At 36.9% G+C, this 17,169-nt stretch overlaps 6 protein-coding genes across 6 annotated transcripts in view; 3 read left to right on the forward strand and 3 right to left on the reverse strand.

Annotated features, from left to right (window-relative positions):
- Nucleotides 1-1,193: 1,193 nt before the first annotated feature.
- On the forward strand, nt 1,194-4,131 carry CBG17998 (the record flags this gene model as incomplete). Its single annotated transcript, XM_002642014.1, has 5 exons — nt 1,194-1,311; nt 3,231-3,324; nt 3,397-3,631; nt 3,675-3,805; nt 3,834-4,131. 5 exons carry the CDS (start codon nt 1,194-1,196, stop codon nt 4,129-4,131), a joined length of 876 nt encoding a protein of 291 aa, XP_002642060.1.
- A 789-nt stretch (nt 4,132-4,920) lies between these two features.
- Nucleotides 4,921-5,696, reverse strand: Cbr-ras-2 (the record flags this gene model as incomplete). Its single annotated transcript, XM_002642013.1, has 4 exons — nt 4,921-4,986; nt 5,034-5,398; nt 5,451-5,538; nt 5,580-5,696. 4 exons carry the CDS (start codon nt 5,694-5,696, stop codon nt 4,921-4,923), a joined length of 636 nt encoding a protein of 211 aa, XP_002642059.1.
- Nucleotides 5,697-8,140: 2,444 nt separating this feature from the next.
- On the reverse strand, nt 8,141-9,108 carry CBG17996 (the record flags this gene model as incomplete). Its single annotated transcript, XM_002642012.1, has 6 exons — nt 8,141-8,251; nt 8,299-8,391; nt 8,441-8,518; nt 8,565-8,669; nt 8,719-8,838; nt 8,887-9,108. The coding sequence occupies 6 exons, from the start codon at nt 9,106-9,108 to the stop codon at nt 8,141-8,143; spliced, it is 729 nt and encodes a 242-aa protein (XP_002642058.1).
- A 3,138-nt stretch (nt 9,109-12,246) lies between these two features.
- On the forward strand, nt 12,247-13,181 carry Cbr-col-89 (the record flags this gene model as incomplete). Its single annotated transcript, XM_002642011.1, has 2 exons — nt 12,247-12,345; nt 12,390-13,181. 2 exons carry the CDS (start codon nt 12,247-12,249, stop codon nt 13,179-13,181), a joined length of 891 nt encoding a protein of 296 aa, XP_002642057.1.
- Nucleotides 13,182-14,831: 1,650 nt separating this feature from the next.
- Nucleotides 14,832-15,802, reverse strand: Cbr-rps-0 (the record flags this gene model as incomplete). Its single annotated transcript, XM_002642010.1, has 4 exons — nt 14,832-15,170; nt 15,214-15,315; nt 15,363-15,625; nt 15,670-15,802. 4 exons carry the CDS (start codon nt 15,800-15,802, stop codon nt 14,832-14,834), a joined length of 837 nt encoding a protein of 278 aa, XP_002642056.1.
- A 642-nt stretch (nt 15,803-16,444) lies between these two features.
- The window catches only part of Cbr-rbg-3, a gene marked incomplete at both ends in the record, with an annotated part of 1,717 nt that continues 992 nt past the window's right edge, over nt 16,445-17,169 (forward strand). Inside the window, 2 exons of the mRNA XM_045243966.1 lie at nt 16,445-16,488; nt 16,540-17,169. The exon at nt 16,540-17,169 is cut by the window's right edge and continues 1 nt beyond it. Coding sequence (XP_045096361.1) covers nt 16,445-16,488; nt 16,540-17,169 — 674 coding nt within the window. The remainder of the gene's footprint in view (nt 16,489-16,539) is intronic.

Here is a 17,169-nt window from a genome sequence, read left to right on the forward strand (position 1 = left end):
CATTTCAGATTTCTGATCTTTTAAACAAACTTCCTCGGCTGTCGGCTTGCAACTTCTGGCCGGAAGTTGAGGGGGGGGGGGGGGTTCGGCTTTTGGACGGATCTTGGACAACTTTTGGTCAGAAGTTGTAAACTTATACTGGGTGCGGCAGAATTTATTTACATAAACAAATCGTTGTAACTGTTTTCTAAGTAATCGAAAAATTTTGAAACTTTGCGGATAGATTATTCCACTGCTGAAATAGAAATATAACTTTGATTTTTGGAATTATCTTTTTTATCTTTCCAGCTAGGATCCTAAAAGTGGTTGATTACATAACTCTTGAGGCACAAAGTTTTTTTCAAGTTCACTCTGTTATATCATTATTACTGGCTATGGCGAGACTTCAAAACTTTGATTTTTAGAAAATGTGAATCCTGTTTATTATGTTCATGAAACATGAGATTGTATGATTTGAATGGTCTATGAAACATCAAGAGTTAAAACTTGCATAGGCAGTTTGATGAATCTGTTTTACATACAAAAAACCTTTTCAAAGAGGCTGGAATTCAGATGAATTTTACTAGAATCAGGAAAACTATATTTCGCGATAGGATATAAAAAGTTGGTCAGAATTATTTACCTTACCCAGAGTCATATTGAAGCGGAAACGTAATGTTCACCACTTGTGAAAAACCGATTGCTGCTCAGTACAAGGAAATCCTAGACGAAAACTGTTTGTTTTCAGAAACTACAGTTTTACTGTTTACATTAAAATATGTTTCCAAAGAATTTTCCTTTCAGTTTACTCACAGACTCCTCTCAAACTCAAAGAAAATTGTCCAAATAAAATAGATACCGTAAACACTCTAATAGAACGCCTTCCGAATCGGCAAATTAGACCCTATGTATCTCATTTTATTTAAGATATATCAAAAAGTGGTTAACTAATAAAATGTTTCTGATACCATGATAAACATTTTATTAGTTGACAACTTTTTTATATCTTTCAAAAGAAGTAAGATGTATAGGCTCAAAGTAAACGGTCCGGGTGGCGTTCTATTAGAGTGTTTACAGTAATCTGAAGTTATGAATTCAAACGGTTGTAACTTTTGAATGGGTTTTGAGATTTTTTCAAAACTTGGTAGATATATTTAAAAATTTCTTTGAGTATCAACTGCAAGTTGTTTGGGCACTGTATGACAAATAACAATATGGTTGTGCTATGCACAATGCACCCGCTGCATCCTGTAGCTGTTCAGAAATTGGTCGGAAGTTGTCCGGATTTTGGCCGGAACTTGAGCGCGGTGCGTGTCGTGAAGCGTGCAGAAGGTTCATTTCAATTCTTCTATTTTTTTCTTTCGTTTTCGCCTATTTTCTAACCTTATTTTGCCTTCTCTATGTAACTTCTTACAGAAGAGATCCACCTGCTCGTCACATCTCACCTGGAGAGATATGAAGTCGTTCCGAGACTATTGCAGATAAATTCAAAAGACCCAGATGATTACGATCCAAAGGATATTGTAGGATTGTAAGGAAATAGTTATACAAGCGAGTATTCCTCATCTGAATCCTTTCAGCTCAAAAAACCACTCCAAGAACAACCCGAGCAGCTACAACGGTCCTCCAATTCTACCAAAATCATCATAATTATAGTTAAAAATTTTGTGTTGCTTCCACTTTTACTTGTTTCTCACATTATTTGTTAATTTTGTTGTAATAATAAACTTTTGGGTAATTTTTTCCGAGTTAAAACTATGACAAAATATACAAAAACAGGTCGGAAGTAGGTCGGAAGAAAATCGGAAATGGGTCGGAAGCTCGCCGGAAGCTTGTCGGATTTTGGTCGGCTTCCGATAATGTCTTTGCCGGAATCTGACCAACTTCCGTCTAGAAGCCGACCAGCCTCCGGCCAGAAGTTACCGGCGACGCCCGAGATCTGTATTAGAATTTGAGAATTTTAGAATTTTCAGAGTTTTCAGAGTTCTGAATTTTAGATTTACAGAATTTCTTAACTTTCAATTTCTGCCTTTCTGAATTTTATTCTGAGTCAGTTTCTTTATTTCCAGAATTTAAATATTCTGATTCACAGAACTAGAGAATTCAAGGAGCTTCAAAATCAGAAACTGAAATTTATGAACCCCCGAATTCGGAATAGTTTTATTCCTGATTTTCCAATTTCTTGAATTTTAATTTTATGGTCAATATTTGAGTATCCGAATTTTCGAATTTCTGAAAAAGAATGATTTTCATAACTTCAATATTCCGAAATCCGTAGTTTGATACATTTCAAATTTCTGATATTTTAAATTGACGAATTAGCCAATTTCTTGATTAGCCTTTCAGAATTTTCATATACTTTACGAGTTTTTATTCGTGCTAGTTTTCATTTGTAGCAGTTCTCATTTTCCGAGTTCTTATCCCTGGTACAACCAGGATTTTTAAAAAGTGTTTCGAAAGTTTTTTTTTCTTGTAAACTTTCGAACTTAATAGCGGTTTTGTATGTAATTATGTCTGTTTTTCTCAATTTCAGAAAAAAAACTTTGAATTTAAACACAACGAATCCTCTATGTATTGCCTTGTGTCGATTCCCATGACCCTCGAACCAACATGTTTGTTTGATCTTTGAAGCTTCAAATGAAACCTAGGCCACGGCACCTGACAGCCTTTTTTTCAAGTCGTCGACAGTGGTTTTTTACGTTTTTTACCTGCCGGACATGAAATTGAAAAAAAATCCGGAAAATTTGCCACATAGGAAAGGCGCCCGCTGCCGTGGCCTAGGTTTCTCACTGAAAATCCTCGTCCCCCGGCGGCACCTTTTTTTGAATTTTCTTCCTTTTCAACGGCGTTTTTTTTTTTTGGGAATTTCGGATTTTTTTTGAATTTTTTTCCCAATAAATATTTGGAAAAATAAATAACTTTTAACACATTTTAATGCAATAAAAATTTTTGGTCGGAGTCCCCCTTTAAGTTTGTTTCTATCTATCTTAACTATCTCATCTCAATAGCCACATTCGATTTTCGCCTTATCTTGCAAATGACCTTGTTCTTCTTTTGATTTTCATCTCTTTTTCTCTTCTTTCTCTTCTCTACTCTTTTACTATTTTCATTCAAATCGCCGTGTTTATTCCATTTGTTTGTCAGAGAACTTTCCAAAAATGGCGAAACTTCGAGTGGGATTTATTGGTTATGGACATTTAGGTTCGTATTCATATACTGTTACTATTATTTTATACTTCCAATATTTTCAGGAAAATTTCTCGTTAAGAAGCTTCGAGAGCTTCCTGATGAGTTTGAAGTCATGAAAATATGGAACAGAAGTGTTGAAGAGCCAGGAGTTCAGGGGTTGGAAACTTTGACAGCAGAAAACTTGAAGTGACTTCATCAGAGTTTATTTTTATAAGTATAAAATTTTAGTGACATTGATCTGGTCATTGAAGTGGCTCATCCGAAGATTATCGCAGAATATGGAGAGCTGATTTTGGAACATTGCGATTTAATTGCGGGTTCTCCAACATGTTTTGCTGATCAAGAACTATTGGAAAAGTTAAAAAATTTGTCCTTGATGCATGCGAGAAGACTTTTGGTTCCAGCTGGAGCACTTTGGGGAGCTAATGATATTCAGAAAATGGCCGATGTTGGCAATTTGAAGGTATTTTGTTAACCAAAATTTTTACGGAAACTAAAATATTCAGGGATTGACTGTTACTATGATCAAGCATCCAACATCTTTCAAATTAGGATCCCCACTTTTTGAGATAAATGAAAAGGCAAAACTACAGGAAAGTGAAGAAACTATTTTATATGAAGGTATTCAACAAGAAACGTTATTCCAATATCATGTTTTAATTCAGGATCTGTTCGAGGATTGTGTCCTCTGGCTCCAACAATGTGAATACAATGGCTGGTGGAGCTCTGGCTGCCACCAATCTAGGATTCGATAAAGTCAAGGCAAAACTGATTTCGGATCCGAAAATGACGGATTGGCACGTTGTTGAAGTTCGTGTTGAAGGAGATGATGGATTCGAAGTGATTACGAGAAGAAACAATCCAGCAAAACCTGGAGCTGTCACCGGACAATTGACTTATTATTCATTCCTCTCGTCCATCAAAGAATCCAGATATAAGCCTTCTGGAATACAATTGTGCTAGAATGTATTAAGTTACAAAATATTTTTCAAATTAAGTGTTATCCTAAAAAATGAAAATTATTTAAAATAAGTGATTTTATGAGATGATTACATCACGAAATTTCCAAGAATCGACATTCAGAAGATGAAAAATTTGAAGATATAATTTTTTGTCTCTTTTTCTAACGATGCTGTGATTACAATCCAGTTTTTGTAGAAAGAAATTGAACCAATGTATTTTTAATGAAACGAATTTATAACCCCTTATTTACAATATATTTCATTGAAATATTGAAACTTTATAAGTAACAAAATTTTAGAAAGTTCGTAATATTTCTGAAATTCCAAAATTCCAAAATCTTCAACATTTGAAAACCCGGAGTATTCAATCTTCTAGACTCGTGGGAATCTGACACCAGAAATTTTCAGAAACGAAAATTAGAAAAAAAATGGATTCAGAATGCTGAATAGAAAAACGAAACCAGTAACATTAAGAGGCCGGAATCTTATCTGAAATTATATTACAGTGTTTCCTACTCCTCACTTTTTACAATTGCTCTTCTACTCCTGAACTTCCTCTCCGCACCACATTGTTTTAAGTCTAAACTCGGACGTTCTCAAATAACATTTTGTTATGAATCTAATCGACAAGCAAGCAGTTTAAATTTATTTCAAAAGAGTTCAACTCAAAATTGAAGAAAACGATATTTAAAAAATGCAAGGCAAAAAATGCAAATAGGCAAAAAAGAAGCGGAATCAAAATCACAACGGAAAAGAAGCAATGGAATGCAATTAAATTGACCTAGAACATTTAGGAAATCGAGCATTTTCCCTTATCTTTTCGTTTCTTATCACGTGGAACTGAGGCCATGGATGCCTGAAAAATAAATGCACTCTTCTCCTAAATCAAATGATAAGGTATACCTCATGCTCTCCTTCATCACTTGGGAAACTACGGACGATTCGGACGAGTTCATGGAATGCGGCATCAACATTAACTGGTGGTTCTTTTGCAGATGTTTCAATGTACATCAATTTCAATTGAGCAGCCAATTCTCTTCCTTCTTCCTCAGAAACAACTCTTTGGTTTATCAAATCCACCTTATTAGCAACCAAAAGAACTGGATACTCGGCCTTATCCTTCACACGAAGCACTTGATTATAGAGTTTGTGAGCCTCCTCGAACGATTTTCTTTCGGTGACCGAGAAAACCAAAAGGAATCCTCTTCCACCACGAATGTATTGTTCACGCATTGCAGAGAACTCTTCCTGGCCAGCAGTATCGAGAACTGAAATATTATAAATTAAAGTCGATATAAGTCGAAGGGGATGATTCCTTACCATCCATGATAACCCAGTTTCCGTCAATTTCACAGTGTTGAATGTATTGATCTTCTATTGTTGGGTCATAATAGTCTACGAATTGTTTCTGAATTTAAATAAATTTTCTAAAATGAAATTTTCAATAACCTGGAAGAACTGAATAGTGAGAGATGACTTTCCGACACCTCCATCTCCAATAACTACCAATTTGTAGTACGGTAGTTTAGAGTCATCCTCCGGTGGCCTTTTACCTCCGTTTGACATGGTAGTCTGGAAATAAAAAGGATATGAAGAGATAGATTATTGTCAGATATCGGAAGGAACAAAGTTCAAATTGATAAGAAACCGGTTTGCGATTTTCCAGAACTAGAAGAAAACTGGCATAGAAAAAGAATTATAGAGCAACAAAGATACAATAAACGATGACGCATATGATTCATGAATTCATGTGATTGTGTGAAATATCGTTTACGATGTTCTATGAAAAACTAGTTGCAACAATTCATCCAATTTTACAACACTCACACGGTTTGTTTCATCTGGTTATAACTTTTCTACTGTTGGTTATTTTAGAAGGGATATCTGTTTGATTTCGGAATTTGTTGTCTTTCATTTTTGCCATGATTCAGAATAGGGAAAAAAATTTTCACAACAGAAACAAAATCTTCAAAAACCAGTTTCCCTGAAATAGAAGTGAAAGCCCAATAGTGTAAAGTTTGACCTAATTTTTCTGAGCTCCTATGCAAGATATAAAAAATGTGTCAACTGATAAAATGTTTGTGATATTATAATAAACAATTCATCAGTTGATAACTGTTTTATACTTTTGACAGGGACCGAGATAAATTGGTTCAAAGTTGAAAGTTAGAAGGTCCGTCTACTTTAGGTTTTACCAGGGATATTAGGGAAGGCAACTTCGGAACTTTTTGGAATGTCAAAAATTCGGAATTTTCGGAATGTCGAAAATTTCGATTTCCAAAATTTCAAAGATTGGGAGTTTCGGAATATTCCGATTGTGAAATATTCGGAATTTCGAAATTCCGGAATTTTCAAATTTTTTAAAATTGAAATTTTTCCCATCACAAAAACGCCAAAATTGGTCTCAGATTCGAACTGATGGGGTGTGCTATTGCGCTTTCAGGGACGGAATTCCGAATTCCGTCCCTGAGTTTTACGGTACGTTAGCTACACCACAAATGACTGTAACCACCAAAACCAAAAAGAATTTACGTATAAACCACTTCTGAAAATCTTAAAGAACTGAAAAAATAGGTGAACAACTTTTCGAAATTGAACCGGTATATCATGTTGACCGGTTAATTTTAGGAATCAAAAAGGGAAAAACGAGGAGCGATTACGTGTGTGAGGGCAGTTAGTAAGTGAGTAAGTTTCAATAGATTGGAGGGGAACAAAATAAGAGGAAGAAGAAGAAGATGAAGGAGAAAAAGAACGGCCCTCTTCTTGATTTTCTTGTGTTTCCTTCTTCCTATCGGTATCCCATTCTGTTATCCATCTTTTTTCTCTCAGGTTTTCTTTTCAATTCTTCTCCGTTTTTTTCCTTCTATTTCCTCCAAGGTGACACACTCGCAAACACACACCGCGATGCAACCGCAATAATCAATATTATCAGTTGGTTGACCCCTTCTCTCTTTCTTTATCTCTTTTTTTGTTTCGTTTTCTCTTTTGACCAACGAGAAGATGATAATGATGAAGATGGAAACAGTGTATGGTTGTTCGGATTAATCGAAAACGACAGAAAATTAGGTGATCGTTCGCGAAGTTCTAATGACAGTGAACTGATATGTGAGATTGAGGAATGTTTATGATAACGATGTGGAGAAAAGAATAATGATAAAAAAGTTGATGATATGGTTAAGATCTTGAAACACAATATTTTACATTTCTACCATCAAATCAGTAACGGTTTCTGATAATTAGAAATTGGGAGAATTGATGGGAAATACAACAAAGTACAAAAGCAAGAGAAATATAATCTACAGTACCCCTGAAAAGTGATTGCGAAAAATTCGTCAGCCATAAATTTTCGAGCAAAAGCTCTAAGATTTCAAATTAACCTTCAACAACTTGAAATTTTCTACACTTCCTCCAGGCTTCCGCTTATAGTATCTTACACTTGAATTTCTAATTTCTGAATTTCCAAATTTCCGAGTTCCCATAATTTCTGAATATTTGATTTCCCCAAAGTTTTGAATTATGAATCATATAATTTTTTTAATATCTGAATTCCATAATATTTGCATTCCCGAAGTTCTGAAGTTCCAAATTTCTGGTATATGAATTTCAGAATTCCTGAATTTAAGGATCACGAAGTTTTCGAAGTTTCGAAAATTATTATTTTGAAGTATCTGAATTTCAAAATTTCCGAGTTTCTTGGTTTGAAAAAATTCACAAATTTCTGACTTTCTAAATCTCGAATTTCTCGAATCTAAACATTTTCCAACTTCTGAACTTCAAAATGACTGAATTTTTGAAATTCTGAGTTCCGGATTCCGGAATAGTTAAATTTCCGAATATCCGGATTTTACGATAACCAAAAATTTTTGAATTTCTGGATTACCAAATTTCTGAGGTTCAGGATTTGTGACTTTTTGGAAAATCTTGATCAAGTGAACTTGAATTTGGCTAGGGTCGGCGACCCGGAATTAAACAAATTTAATTTTTTTCAAATTCATCAGTTCAGCTAATTTTCATTTTCGTTTCGACTCGTTCTCAACTTCCATCGAAATCGGTAACCAAGCAATCCTCCATGAACCCATAACAGATTTCACATTTTCTTGCCACGATCCTAGATCATAAGTCTGAAAAAAAGTTTAGAAAAATATTCGAAAACTAAAAAATGTCCAACCGTTGTCTCTCGAGATTCCTCAATAAGTGTCTGATTTCGAAGAAGATTCGGGAGTTGATTTTTCAGAAGATAAAGTGCTGCAAATCCAACCATCTGAAACCGGAAACTAATTTCAAAGAACTACAGTAACCCATGTTCTCACCACAGCATTCGAAACTCCGGTTCCTTTTAACTGCTCTGTGTTGCTTAATATCTCTCCAGTGTAAGCACTTTTTATGGTCTATTCATCAAAACAGTATAGTAGATTTTGAAATTCAAAAACTCACCTTCCAGAAGTCGTAATATCCGTTATACACAGTAAAAATAGCCATCTGTAAGGGCCAGAGAAGAAAAAGTAGAAAGTATTTGTGGTTGCCACTGTGAATGCACAACTGAAAATGGAATTTCTTTCGAAAGATGGTGGACCTCGGTACTGATCACCTGTAAGATTGGACAATGATGATCCATTCTATGAACACATTGATTGCATCTGCGACAGTGATGCCAACGCGGTGGCTTACGGTAGTTACACTGCTCACAGAAACCTTCCAGGCTCGATTTCTAAATTAGTTTTCATATAAGTCAAAATCGTATAAATTAATAATCTACTTTATCATCATCATCCACTAAACTACACCTTTCCGGTGGGGTGAAAGAAGCGGAAAAGTAGGAACAGACAATAATAATCCAAAGGAATTGAAAATAATAGAGAGCTAATTGACTGATTTCTCCGTTTGCAGCATAAAGTACAACCATTACTTGACACCAAAATGTGAAGGCAATTGGCCATCCGATGTTAGCTAACATCCATTTTGTTCTTTCCAGCCACATTTTCGAACTTAGTCTGAAGAAGAAACAGGAGAAGGTCTCTGAAATTCTCGAGCTCCAACTGGAGTCCTACTTTTCCAGAGTTCACGTAAAAACATATTTTTGCTATATGTCCCAAACAGTAGAGTAATATCTGCAAGGTGGTAGCACGAATAATATCTCGAAGAAGGAGAACTGCTACAAAGAATAACTCGTTCGAATAAGGACTGGCGGAATAAAATTGGTAAAGACTCTAATATGTAGTTCAAGTTCCAACTTTGTTAGAAAACGAGTTCCCAAACGATATCTTTCTTTCCAATCTTTCAAGATCCTCATTTCTGGTACCAAAATTTTCAGGATGGTATAAGGAATGAGAACTCGAGGAAGGAGAACTGCTATTTAGAATTGAAAACTCCCTTTTATGAGAACTGTATCAAATAATAACTCGTGTAATGGCGATAATATGTAGTTCAGCATCCGACTTTTTTCCGAGTTTCCAATTATTTTTTAAGTACCGTATTCCAGTAGAAGCCTACTCACACCGGCAACTTCGATGATCTTCATTCCTGCGAAAGATATCAAAATTTTGTCAATTGACCAATTATTTATCATAATTAGAGGGAGCCCTCCAGTAAAAAATTCGACGAAATGTCGTTCAAAATTTATGAAAATATGTCAATTTCACCAAAATTGAGCAAGTTTTTTTAAGTGAAAAAAAGTGTTTCAACAAATTTGTTTTAAATTGAGGAATTCCCGGAATATTTGTCACTGAATCTACAGAAATCTTTTTACTTCAAGACACGTTTTGAAAGGGGTCCTTTCTTAGAAGGGACTCTTCTATTACGGGAACCCTTCTATTAGAGGGACCTTTCTATTAAAGGGGCCCTTCTATTACAGTTTTTACAATATGTATAATCCCAATAAATACTGTTCCTTTTTTCTTATCTCAAACAGTGTCCCAAAGTTTATTTTCAATCCAAAAACTACAGTAATCACATGTTTTCAAAATTTTCAGAAGCTTGAAATGCACACCCTCATCATCGTCGATTCTTCCACTTGTCCTTGCTGTTCTTCTTTCCCTCTTTTTTTTCAAATAATTACCAACACTTTTTCAATACTAATTATGCAGCATCTCACTTCTCCTTCTCTTCTCGATTTTCCAGTTTTCGCAACCAATTACGAGTGCGAAAACAGAAGGAAAAATGACATTTTTACACCTTTACCTATGAAAAAAAACTAGATCCCAAATTAGGGAATTCGGGATTTTTTGTTATTGATAAAAAAAGGTGACCACTGAAATGAACAATGATCAAGTGTAACAAAACTACTGGACCTGAAAAACAAGAGGCATTGTAAAAGATTCTCACAAAATGAGTAATATATGTACAGATTATTATCTTTTTTCAGTTGAATAATAAATGAAACTGGATTTATAAATAGTACAACTGCTAATACAAGTAAATAACCAAAACTTTTTCCTTCATTTGATTCTTCGCGAAGATTCATTTATCTGTTGCGTCGATCAGTTTTTTTGGGTGATGAATCGGAAGTAAAGCCGGTATTCTGAATGAATTGGATGCATTTCTGGAAGATTCGTTTGTTGTCATATTCAAGTAAAATTGCGTAACCACAAAGAGAAACGATGCATATCAAAGGCCAGGTTTTTTTTCAGATATATGTTTTGGAGGGAGAGAGGGTTTGAGTAAACACAGAGAAACTTTCTTCTTTTCGTTCGAAGAACAATCAGAAAATGGAAAACATGTTTCACTTTCGGATGATATTTCAGAGAAAGTTGGAAACGGTCAGTCTCACTGGATCAGAGAAATGGAAAGTTGCTAATCTCGAACTTAAAGCCTCATATGAAATGTGATCTGAAGCTCAAAATTCGTAGGGGTTCTGAGAATGATTTTATGTAATTATTGGATCTTCAGAAATTTCCGAAAATGACAAAAACTTGTGTTGTATTATTCATTTCCGTAGTTATCAACATCTTTTGCGAGCTGATTCAAAAAAGATACTTCGCCGAAACAGCATACCGTACTTTCTTTAATAGAAGCTCACCCTATAAGTGCACTTTGAGCTCAATAATACCGGTTCCTATGAGAGGAATCAAAAATTTGTCAACTGATATATTATTTATCACAAAGTTACTAACATTTTATCAGCTGACAGATTTTTGATATCTTTCACTGGAACCAAGATAATTGAGCTCAAAGTGCACGTAAAGTGCTCGAAAACAGGCTCAATATTGATGAAACTGACAAACTTTAATGACCTTAAAAAGAGAATTTACCGATTGTTTAAACGAAAGTTGTTGGAAAATATGGCCGGAAAAATATAAGGACCCCCTCTAATTGAAGGGCCCTGTAACAGAACGGCCCTCCGGATGCACCTTGGGACAAAAGAAGCCCTTCTAATACAGATTTTACGGTAAGTTTGCACAAATAAAAAATTCGGAGCTATGGAAGAGAAGCTTCAGTGGCCGTCTCCGAATTTCGCACGCACAAGGACAACTACCGTAACCGAAGATTATTTTTATTTTCCGGATATTTTATCTCGATTTTCGTGCGTTTTCCGTCAATTTTTTTCACCATTTACTTGTTTCAGGAAAAACAACAGAAAGCTCGACGAATGCAGTAAGAAACGAGAAAATAAATACGGAATATATAAATATTCGTAGGTTATGGCAGTTGTCGTTTTGATAGCACCAATGTTTTGTACCAGAATAATACTTTGCCAAAAACAAATGTGTTTCTCTCCGATTTTTTTCTTGGAAACATCCTGTAAATTTAAATTTTCATTAATACAAATATTTTACATGTTAATATTTAGATGCGACATGTTTTTCATTACATGACATTATTCCAGAAACTCGCTAAAAATCTCACAACAAAACATTTCAAATGGATTGTGAAAAAAAAACTTGTGAAACTTCTTATTTTCCACTTCTGAACACATCCAATCACCATTAACTCATTCATCCACACATCCACAATGCGTTCTTCTTTCCTTCTTTTCTCCCATTATTTTTGACGCCATCATCTTCAAAACTCCGCCTATTTGGCTGCTTCTCTTGCTATCCACTTGACGCCTTCTTGTATAAAAGTCATCATCTTTCCATCTGATTCTTCACTTCTCCTTCTTGTTTATTCCACAACAGTCATGGAGAAATTCGTTGTGGGCGTGGCAGCTACTGCTTCAACATTGGCATGCTTGGTTATGGTAATTACCATTCCTCAGCTCTACAATACTATTTTAGAGGTACTTTTTTCTATTTATGAACAAAACGTATGTATTCTTTTCAGGTACATGATGAAGTTCTTGATGGAGTCAGTGTCTTCCGAATGGAAACCGATGCCGCCTGGACTGATATGATGGATATTCAAATCACCGTCACACCTCCATCCAAACCACGTGTCAATCCATTCAACTCCATTTTCCGTCAGAAAAGACAAGACTTCTCCGGTCTCCCTGCTTGGTGTCAATGTGAACCAGCAAAACCAGTTTGTCCTCCAGGACCACCGGGACCACCAGGAGAACCAGGACAGCCAGGAAACGCCGGACCACCAGGACCACCGGGAGAAGACAATACTTCAACATATGCTCCAATCACTTGTCCACCAAAAGATCCAGGATGCGTCAAGTGCCCGGCCGGACCAGCCGGACCACCTGGACCAGAAGGACCAGCTGGACCTGCTGGATCTGATGGACAACCAGGAGCTGCAGGAGATGCTGGAAAGGATGGGCCAGCAGGACCACCGGGGCCAGATGGAGATTCGGGACCAAATGGAGAACCTGGACCAGATGGAGAGCCAGGAGCACCAGGAAAGGATGGAGAGAAAGGAAAGGGAGAACCAGGACCTGCTGGACCACCAGGACCCCCAGGACCAGGAGGTCCACCGGGAGATTCTGGAAGTGCAGGAAGCGATGGAGCTCCAGGGCCGCAAGGACCACCAGGACAAGATGGTACACCTGGAAACGCGGGACCAGATGGTCAACCAGGAGCCCCAGGAGGTCCAGGACTACCAGGAAACGATGCAGCATACTGTCCATGCCCACCAAGATCAGCAGTGTTCGTCAACAGATTCGCCCATTAATTTCAACTTTTCAAATAAACTGTTTCACTTTCTTCGATTTGTAATTGCAGAAGACATGATTTTAAAGTCATGAAAGCCAATAGATAGGCACCACAGCATAATTTTCAAAATAGATTTTTTTTTTTCAATTTTTATTGTTGGATTGTCTTCTCCTCCCTTATGCCGCGTTCAAAGTTGATTTCCAGGGTAATTTACCTGGAAAAACGTAATTTACCTGGAAAAACGCTGTCCAAAGCTGCGATTGTTTTCCAGATTTACAGCAACAGTAAACTACTGTATCACTCGTTTTGACTGTGTTCTTCCTGTTGATTCATGTCGATTTACGGCGGGTCTCGAAGCGGAGGCCTCTGGAAAACAATGGCAGCTTTGAACAGCGTTTTTCCAGGAAATTACACCTGGAAATCAACTTTGAACGCGCCATTATAGAAGTCCATTCCTAAATTTTCAGCGAAAAATCTTTTTTCCGTAAAGAGTTACAGACCCTTTGTACCAGACCTCAATGTACTAACTTTCTCCTCTTTCTTTTGCGGTGCGCAGGAATTTGGCCGGGGTTTGGAAACTTGCGCGGAAAAGTCGGGAAGGAAATTAAAGAAAAAGCTAATTGACGGGTGACGGAAACGAACCTACGCCTCAGTCAGATCCGCGCGCGCCCACTGTCCAGTCGGCCACGGCTGCACTTCTTGTCAATGATGAAGAAACAGCCTTATAAAACTACTTTTGCTCCAGTAGAATTTTTTAATTAGGATCGTAATCGGTGGTAAATTTTGCGTAGAATCTTATGGTGAAAAGAAAATCGGAGGCACTCCCCTGAGTCACCATCAAAACTTCTAAAACCAAAAATGTTTAAAGTTTTGAATTTTCGGATGAGTATTAAAACTACTCAAAGGTAACCAATCTTTTTGAAAATTGACATAGGGGTACACAAGACTTAGTTTTACCATAATATGCAAAAACATTTTGGGGTCATCGCTGAAATTTTTATTTATTTTGGCTGGAACTTTGGCTCAAAATTGAGAATTGTTCGCTCCAGTAGAATTTTGATTTTATATCAATCCAATCCCACAGTTCATAAACTACCAGAATTCATCAAAAAACTAGAGACACTCACTTCCATCCAACACTTTCAGTCCACTTTGTAAATCCGACTCCTATTTTTCGCAGTTTTCGAATCAAAATAGTAAAATTATCGGAAAACGGATACTTTCATTCGATTTTTCGTAGTCGATTACATAGGGACAAGTTCTAATTTGGTCGCCCCGCGCCCTTTCATTGCGGCGCCTACCAATAGCTTGACTTTTCGATTAGAGTTTGATAATCGGCAAACATAAATAGAATGCAAGAAAGTTGAAGACAATTTTTCGGTGTCTGTTTAGAATATGTTGTTTTTTTTTTCAAATTTCAAACTTGTTCGCGAAAATCGCACTTCTAATTAGTTATTGCTTTTCGTCCTGAGATACTTCCGCCACACGCTTGGTTCTAACTTTGATAGCTTCGGACGAATATTATTTAGATGCTTCTCTAATATGACTGGTGTATAAATTGCTTCAATTTTTAAAAACTTTCAGTTTCTGAATAGTAGAAATAATACTGTTGACTCATAATTTAGTTAACAAGGTTTATTTCAAAGAATCCAACATTGTAACGAATTGATTACCAGTTAGACTGGGTTTGAGCTCCGGTTGCCCATTCGTCGGCAGCGGTCTTTCCTTCATTAGTCCAGGTGGCAGTCTCAGCGGCCCAATCCTCAACCTTTCCTCCTTGAGCGGTGAAGTCAATGTCTGGTTGTTGTTGGAATTCTTGAGTCTCGGCAACCTCGGCGTGAGCTCCGGTCTCCTCCTTCTCAGTCTCAGTTGGGTCACGGTAGAAGTAGAGATCTGGCATGATCTCCTTTCCGTCGAGGACAAATCCGGTTTGGCGAGAGATCTTTCCGCGAAGAATAAGGATCTCACGGGCGAGCATCCACCACATAAGTCCAATGGAGCGTTCTCCCTGAAGTTTTTAATATAATTCCAAAAATTAACAAAAAAATTACCTTGTTGTTGCATGGGACTCCAATATCGATCAACTTGAGTGGGGACTCGGTGTTGACGAAAGAGATGACTGGAACTCCGACGTACGAAGCCTCGGTAACAGCCTGAAGAACGAATTTTCAAAATCCCTTGTAAAAAATAAAATGTATACCTGGTGGTCGATTCTTGGGTCGGAGATGACAAGAAGTCTTGGCTCCTTGAAAGTCTTTTGGATCTGGTTGGTAAGGCATCCTGGAGAGAAACGTCCGAAGATGGCGGTAGCTCCAGTATGAGCAGCGAACTTGAGAAGAGCACGCTGGGCGTATGGTCTAGCCGAAACAACGACGACGTCAGCTGGGTTCTCAACAGCGGCGATAGCACGAGCAGCAAGAAGAAGCTTCTCCCAGGTCTTCTTGACGTTGATGATGTTTGGTCCTGAGAAAAAAAACAATTTATTGAAATTATTCACTTTTACTTACCATCGAAACGTCTCTTGTAGACATATTGCTGCATTTGGAAGTTCAAGTTGGTGGATCCCAAATGGGCCTGGGTGGCCAAAAGCTTCATGACATCCTCCTCAGTGAGGGCGGAATGAGCAGCACCGCTCGACATATTACCTGAAAAGTTCTTCTTGTAAAAATGAATAAAGTGAACAGAATATGATTAAGAAAAACAAAAATGACATAGAGCGAAAATTCGATGAATACATATAATGTGACTACGGATAACTACGGATATTTCTGGCCATTTGACATAATTTTGAGGATTATAAATTATTTTGTCGATCGGTGACTGCTATCTTCAGATTTACCAAAGACAAAATAACAATAAAAGTAGGGTTTATGCGAAATTATTTCAGTTTAAAAGAAAAATTCGAACAAAAACTGTAAATTTTCCAAAAAAAAAAAGAAAAATCGCCAGTACATTTTTCCTATTTTTGTGTTCGCTACGCAACACATTGAATACTCAGTCAACGAAATTGGCTGCTTGGTTGATGGGTCTCGCGCGGAAGTATCTTTGTGTAGATTTACGGGCAGGAGAAATTCAACAAAAACGATTTTTTTGTGTCAAAAAAATCTTGTGCGGATGTTGAAATTGCAAAAATTGAAGGAAAAATAAGTAACTGTTTCCGATAGGTTTATTTAGTTTTTAATACTGACATATCTATTGTTACTTTAAAAATGCAGTTCGAGATGAAGACGGTTTCAATTAATTCGTTCCAGATGGTGAAACGATGCAAATAATAATTGAAAAATGAGTACTGCAAAAGTCGTTCCAACACCTTCGACTACATTGAGGTACACATGAGAGTTATCACGAGATTTACTATTAATTGCTGATGATTGCAGCTTCGATGCAACTTCTCTGATAAAATACAAGCTCTCGGACGAAGTTCTCGCAAAAGTTGCTGCTTCCGGTTCACTTAGATCTTCATCATGCAGATCTGTGTTTGGAGGGTTAGAAACAGTCGGAATTGTAATTTTAATGTTCGTAATTCAGCTTGTTCTCCGATGTCTTCCATATGAAACGAAAGATTGGGAAGTGACCCTTTCTCGTAGTCGGAATCTTTATCGAACTCTCAAAGAGAAACATCTGGTAGATCCCCACGATAAAAAGTTTTCACAAGATCCGGAGCTGAACAACCCCTTGGCTTCTACCGAACACAACCCATGGAACACCTTCTTTGAAGATAATGATTTGCGCGACATTATTGGAAAAGATGTATCTCGAACATTTCCTGAAATCGAATTTTTCCAAAACGGTAATATCCGTCAGATGATGTCAGAGATTCTTCTCATCTATGCTAAGGAACACCGCTATGTCAAGTACCGCCAAGGAATGCACGAGATTCTCGCCCCACTGATTTTTGTAATTTATTTGGACAATGAGGGGTTCTTGCATGCAAAAGAAAATGACGAACTGAAAACGTTGACTGTCGAAGAAGAAGATATACTAAATTGCCTGTTTTGCAAAGAATA

Source organism: Caenorhabditis briggsae (assembly GCF_000004555.2).
Source record: "Caenorhabditis briggsae complete genome, chrIII, whole genome shotgun sequence".
Classification (NCBI taxonomy): domain Eukaryota; kingdom Metazoa; phylum Nematoda; class Chromadorea; order Rhabditida; family Rhabditidae; genus Caenorhabditis; species Caenorhabditis briggsae.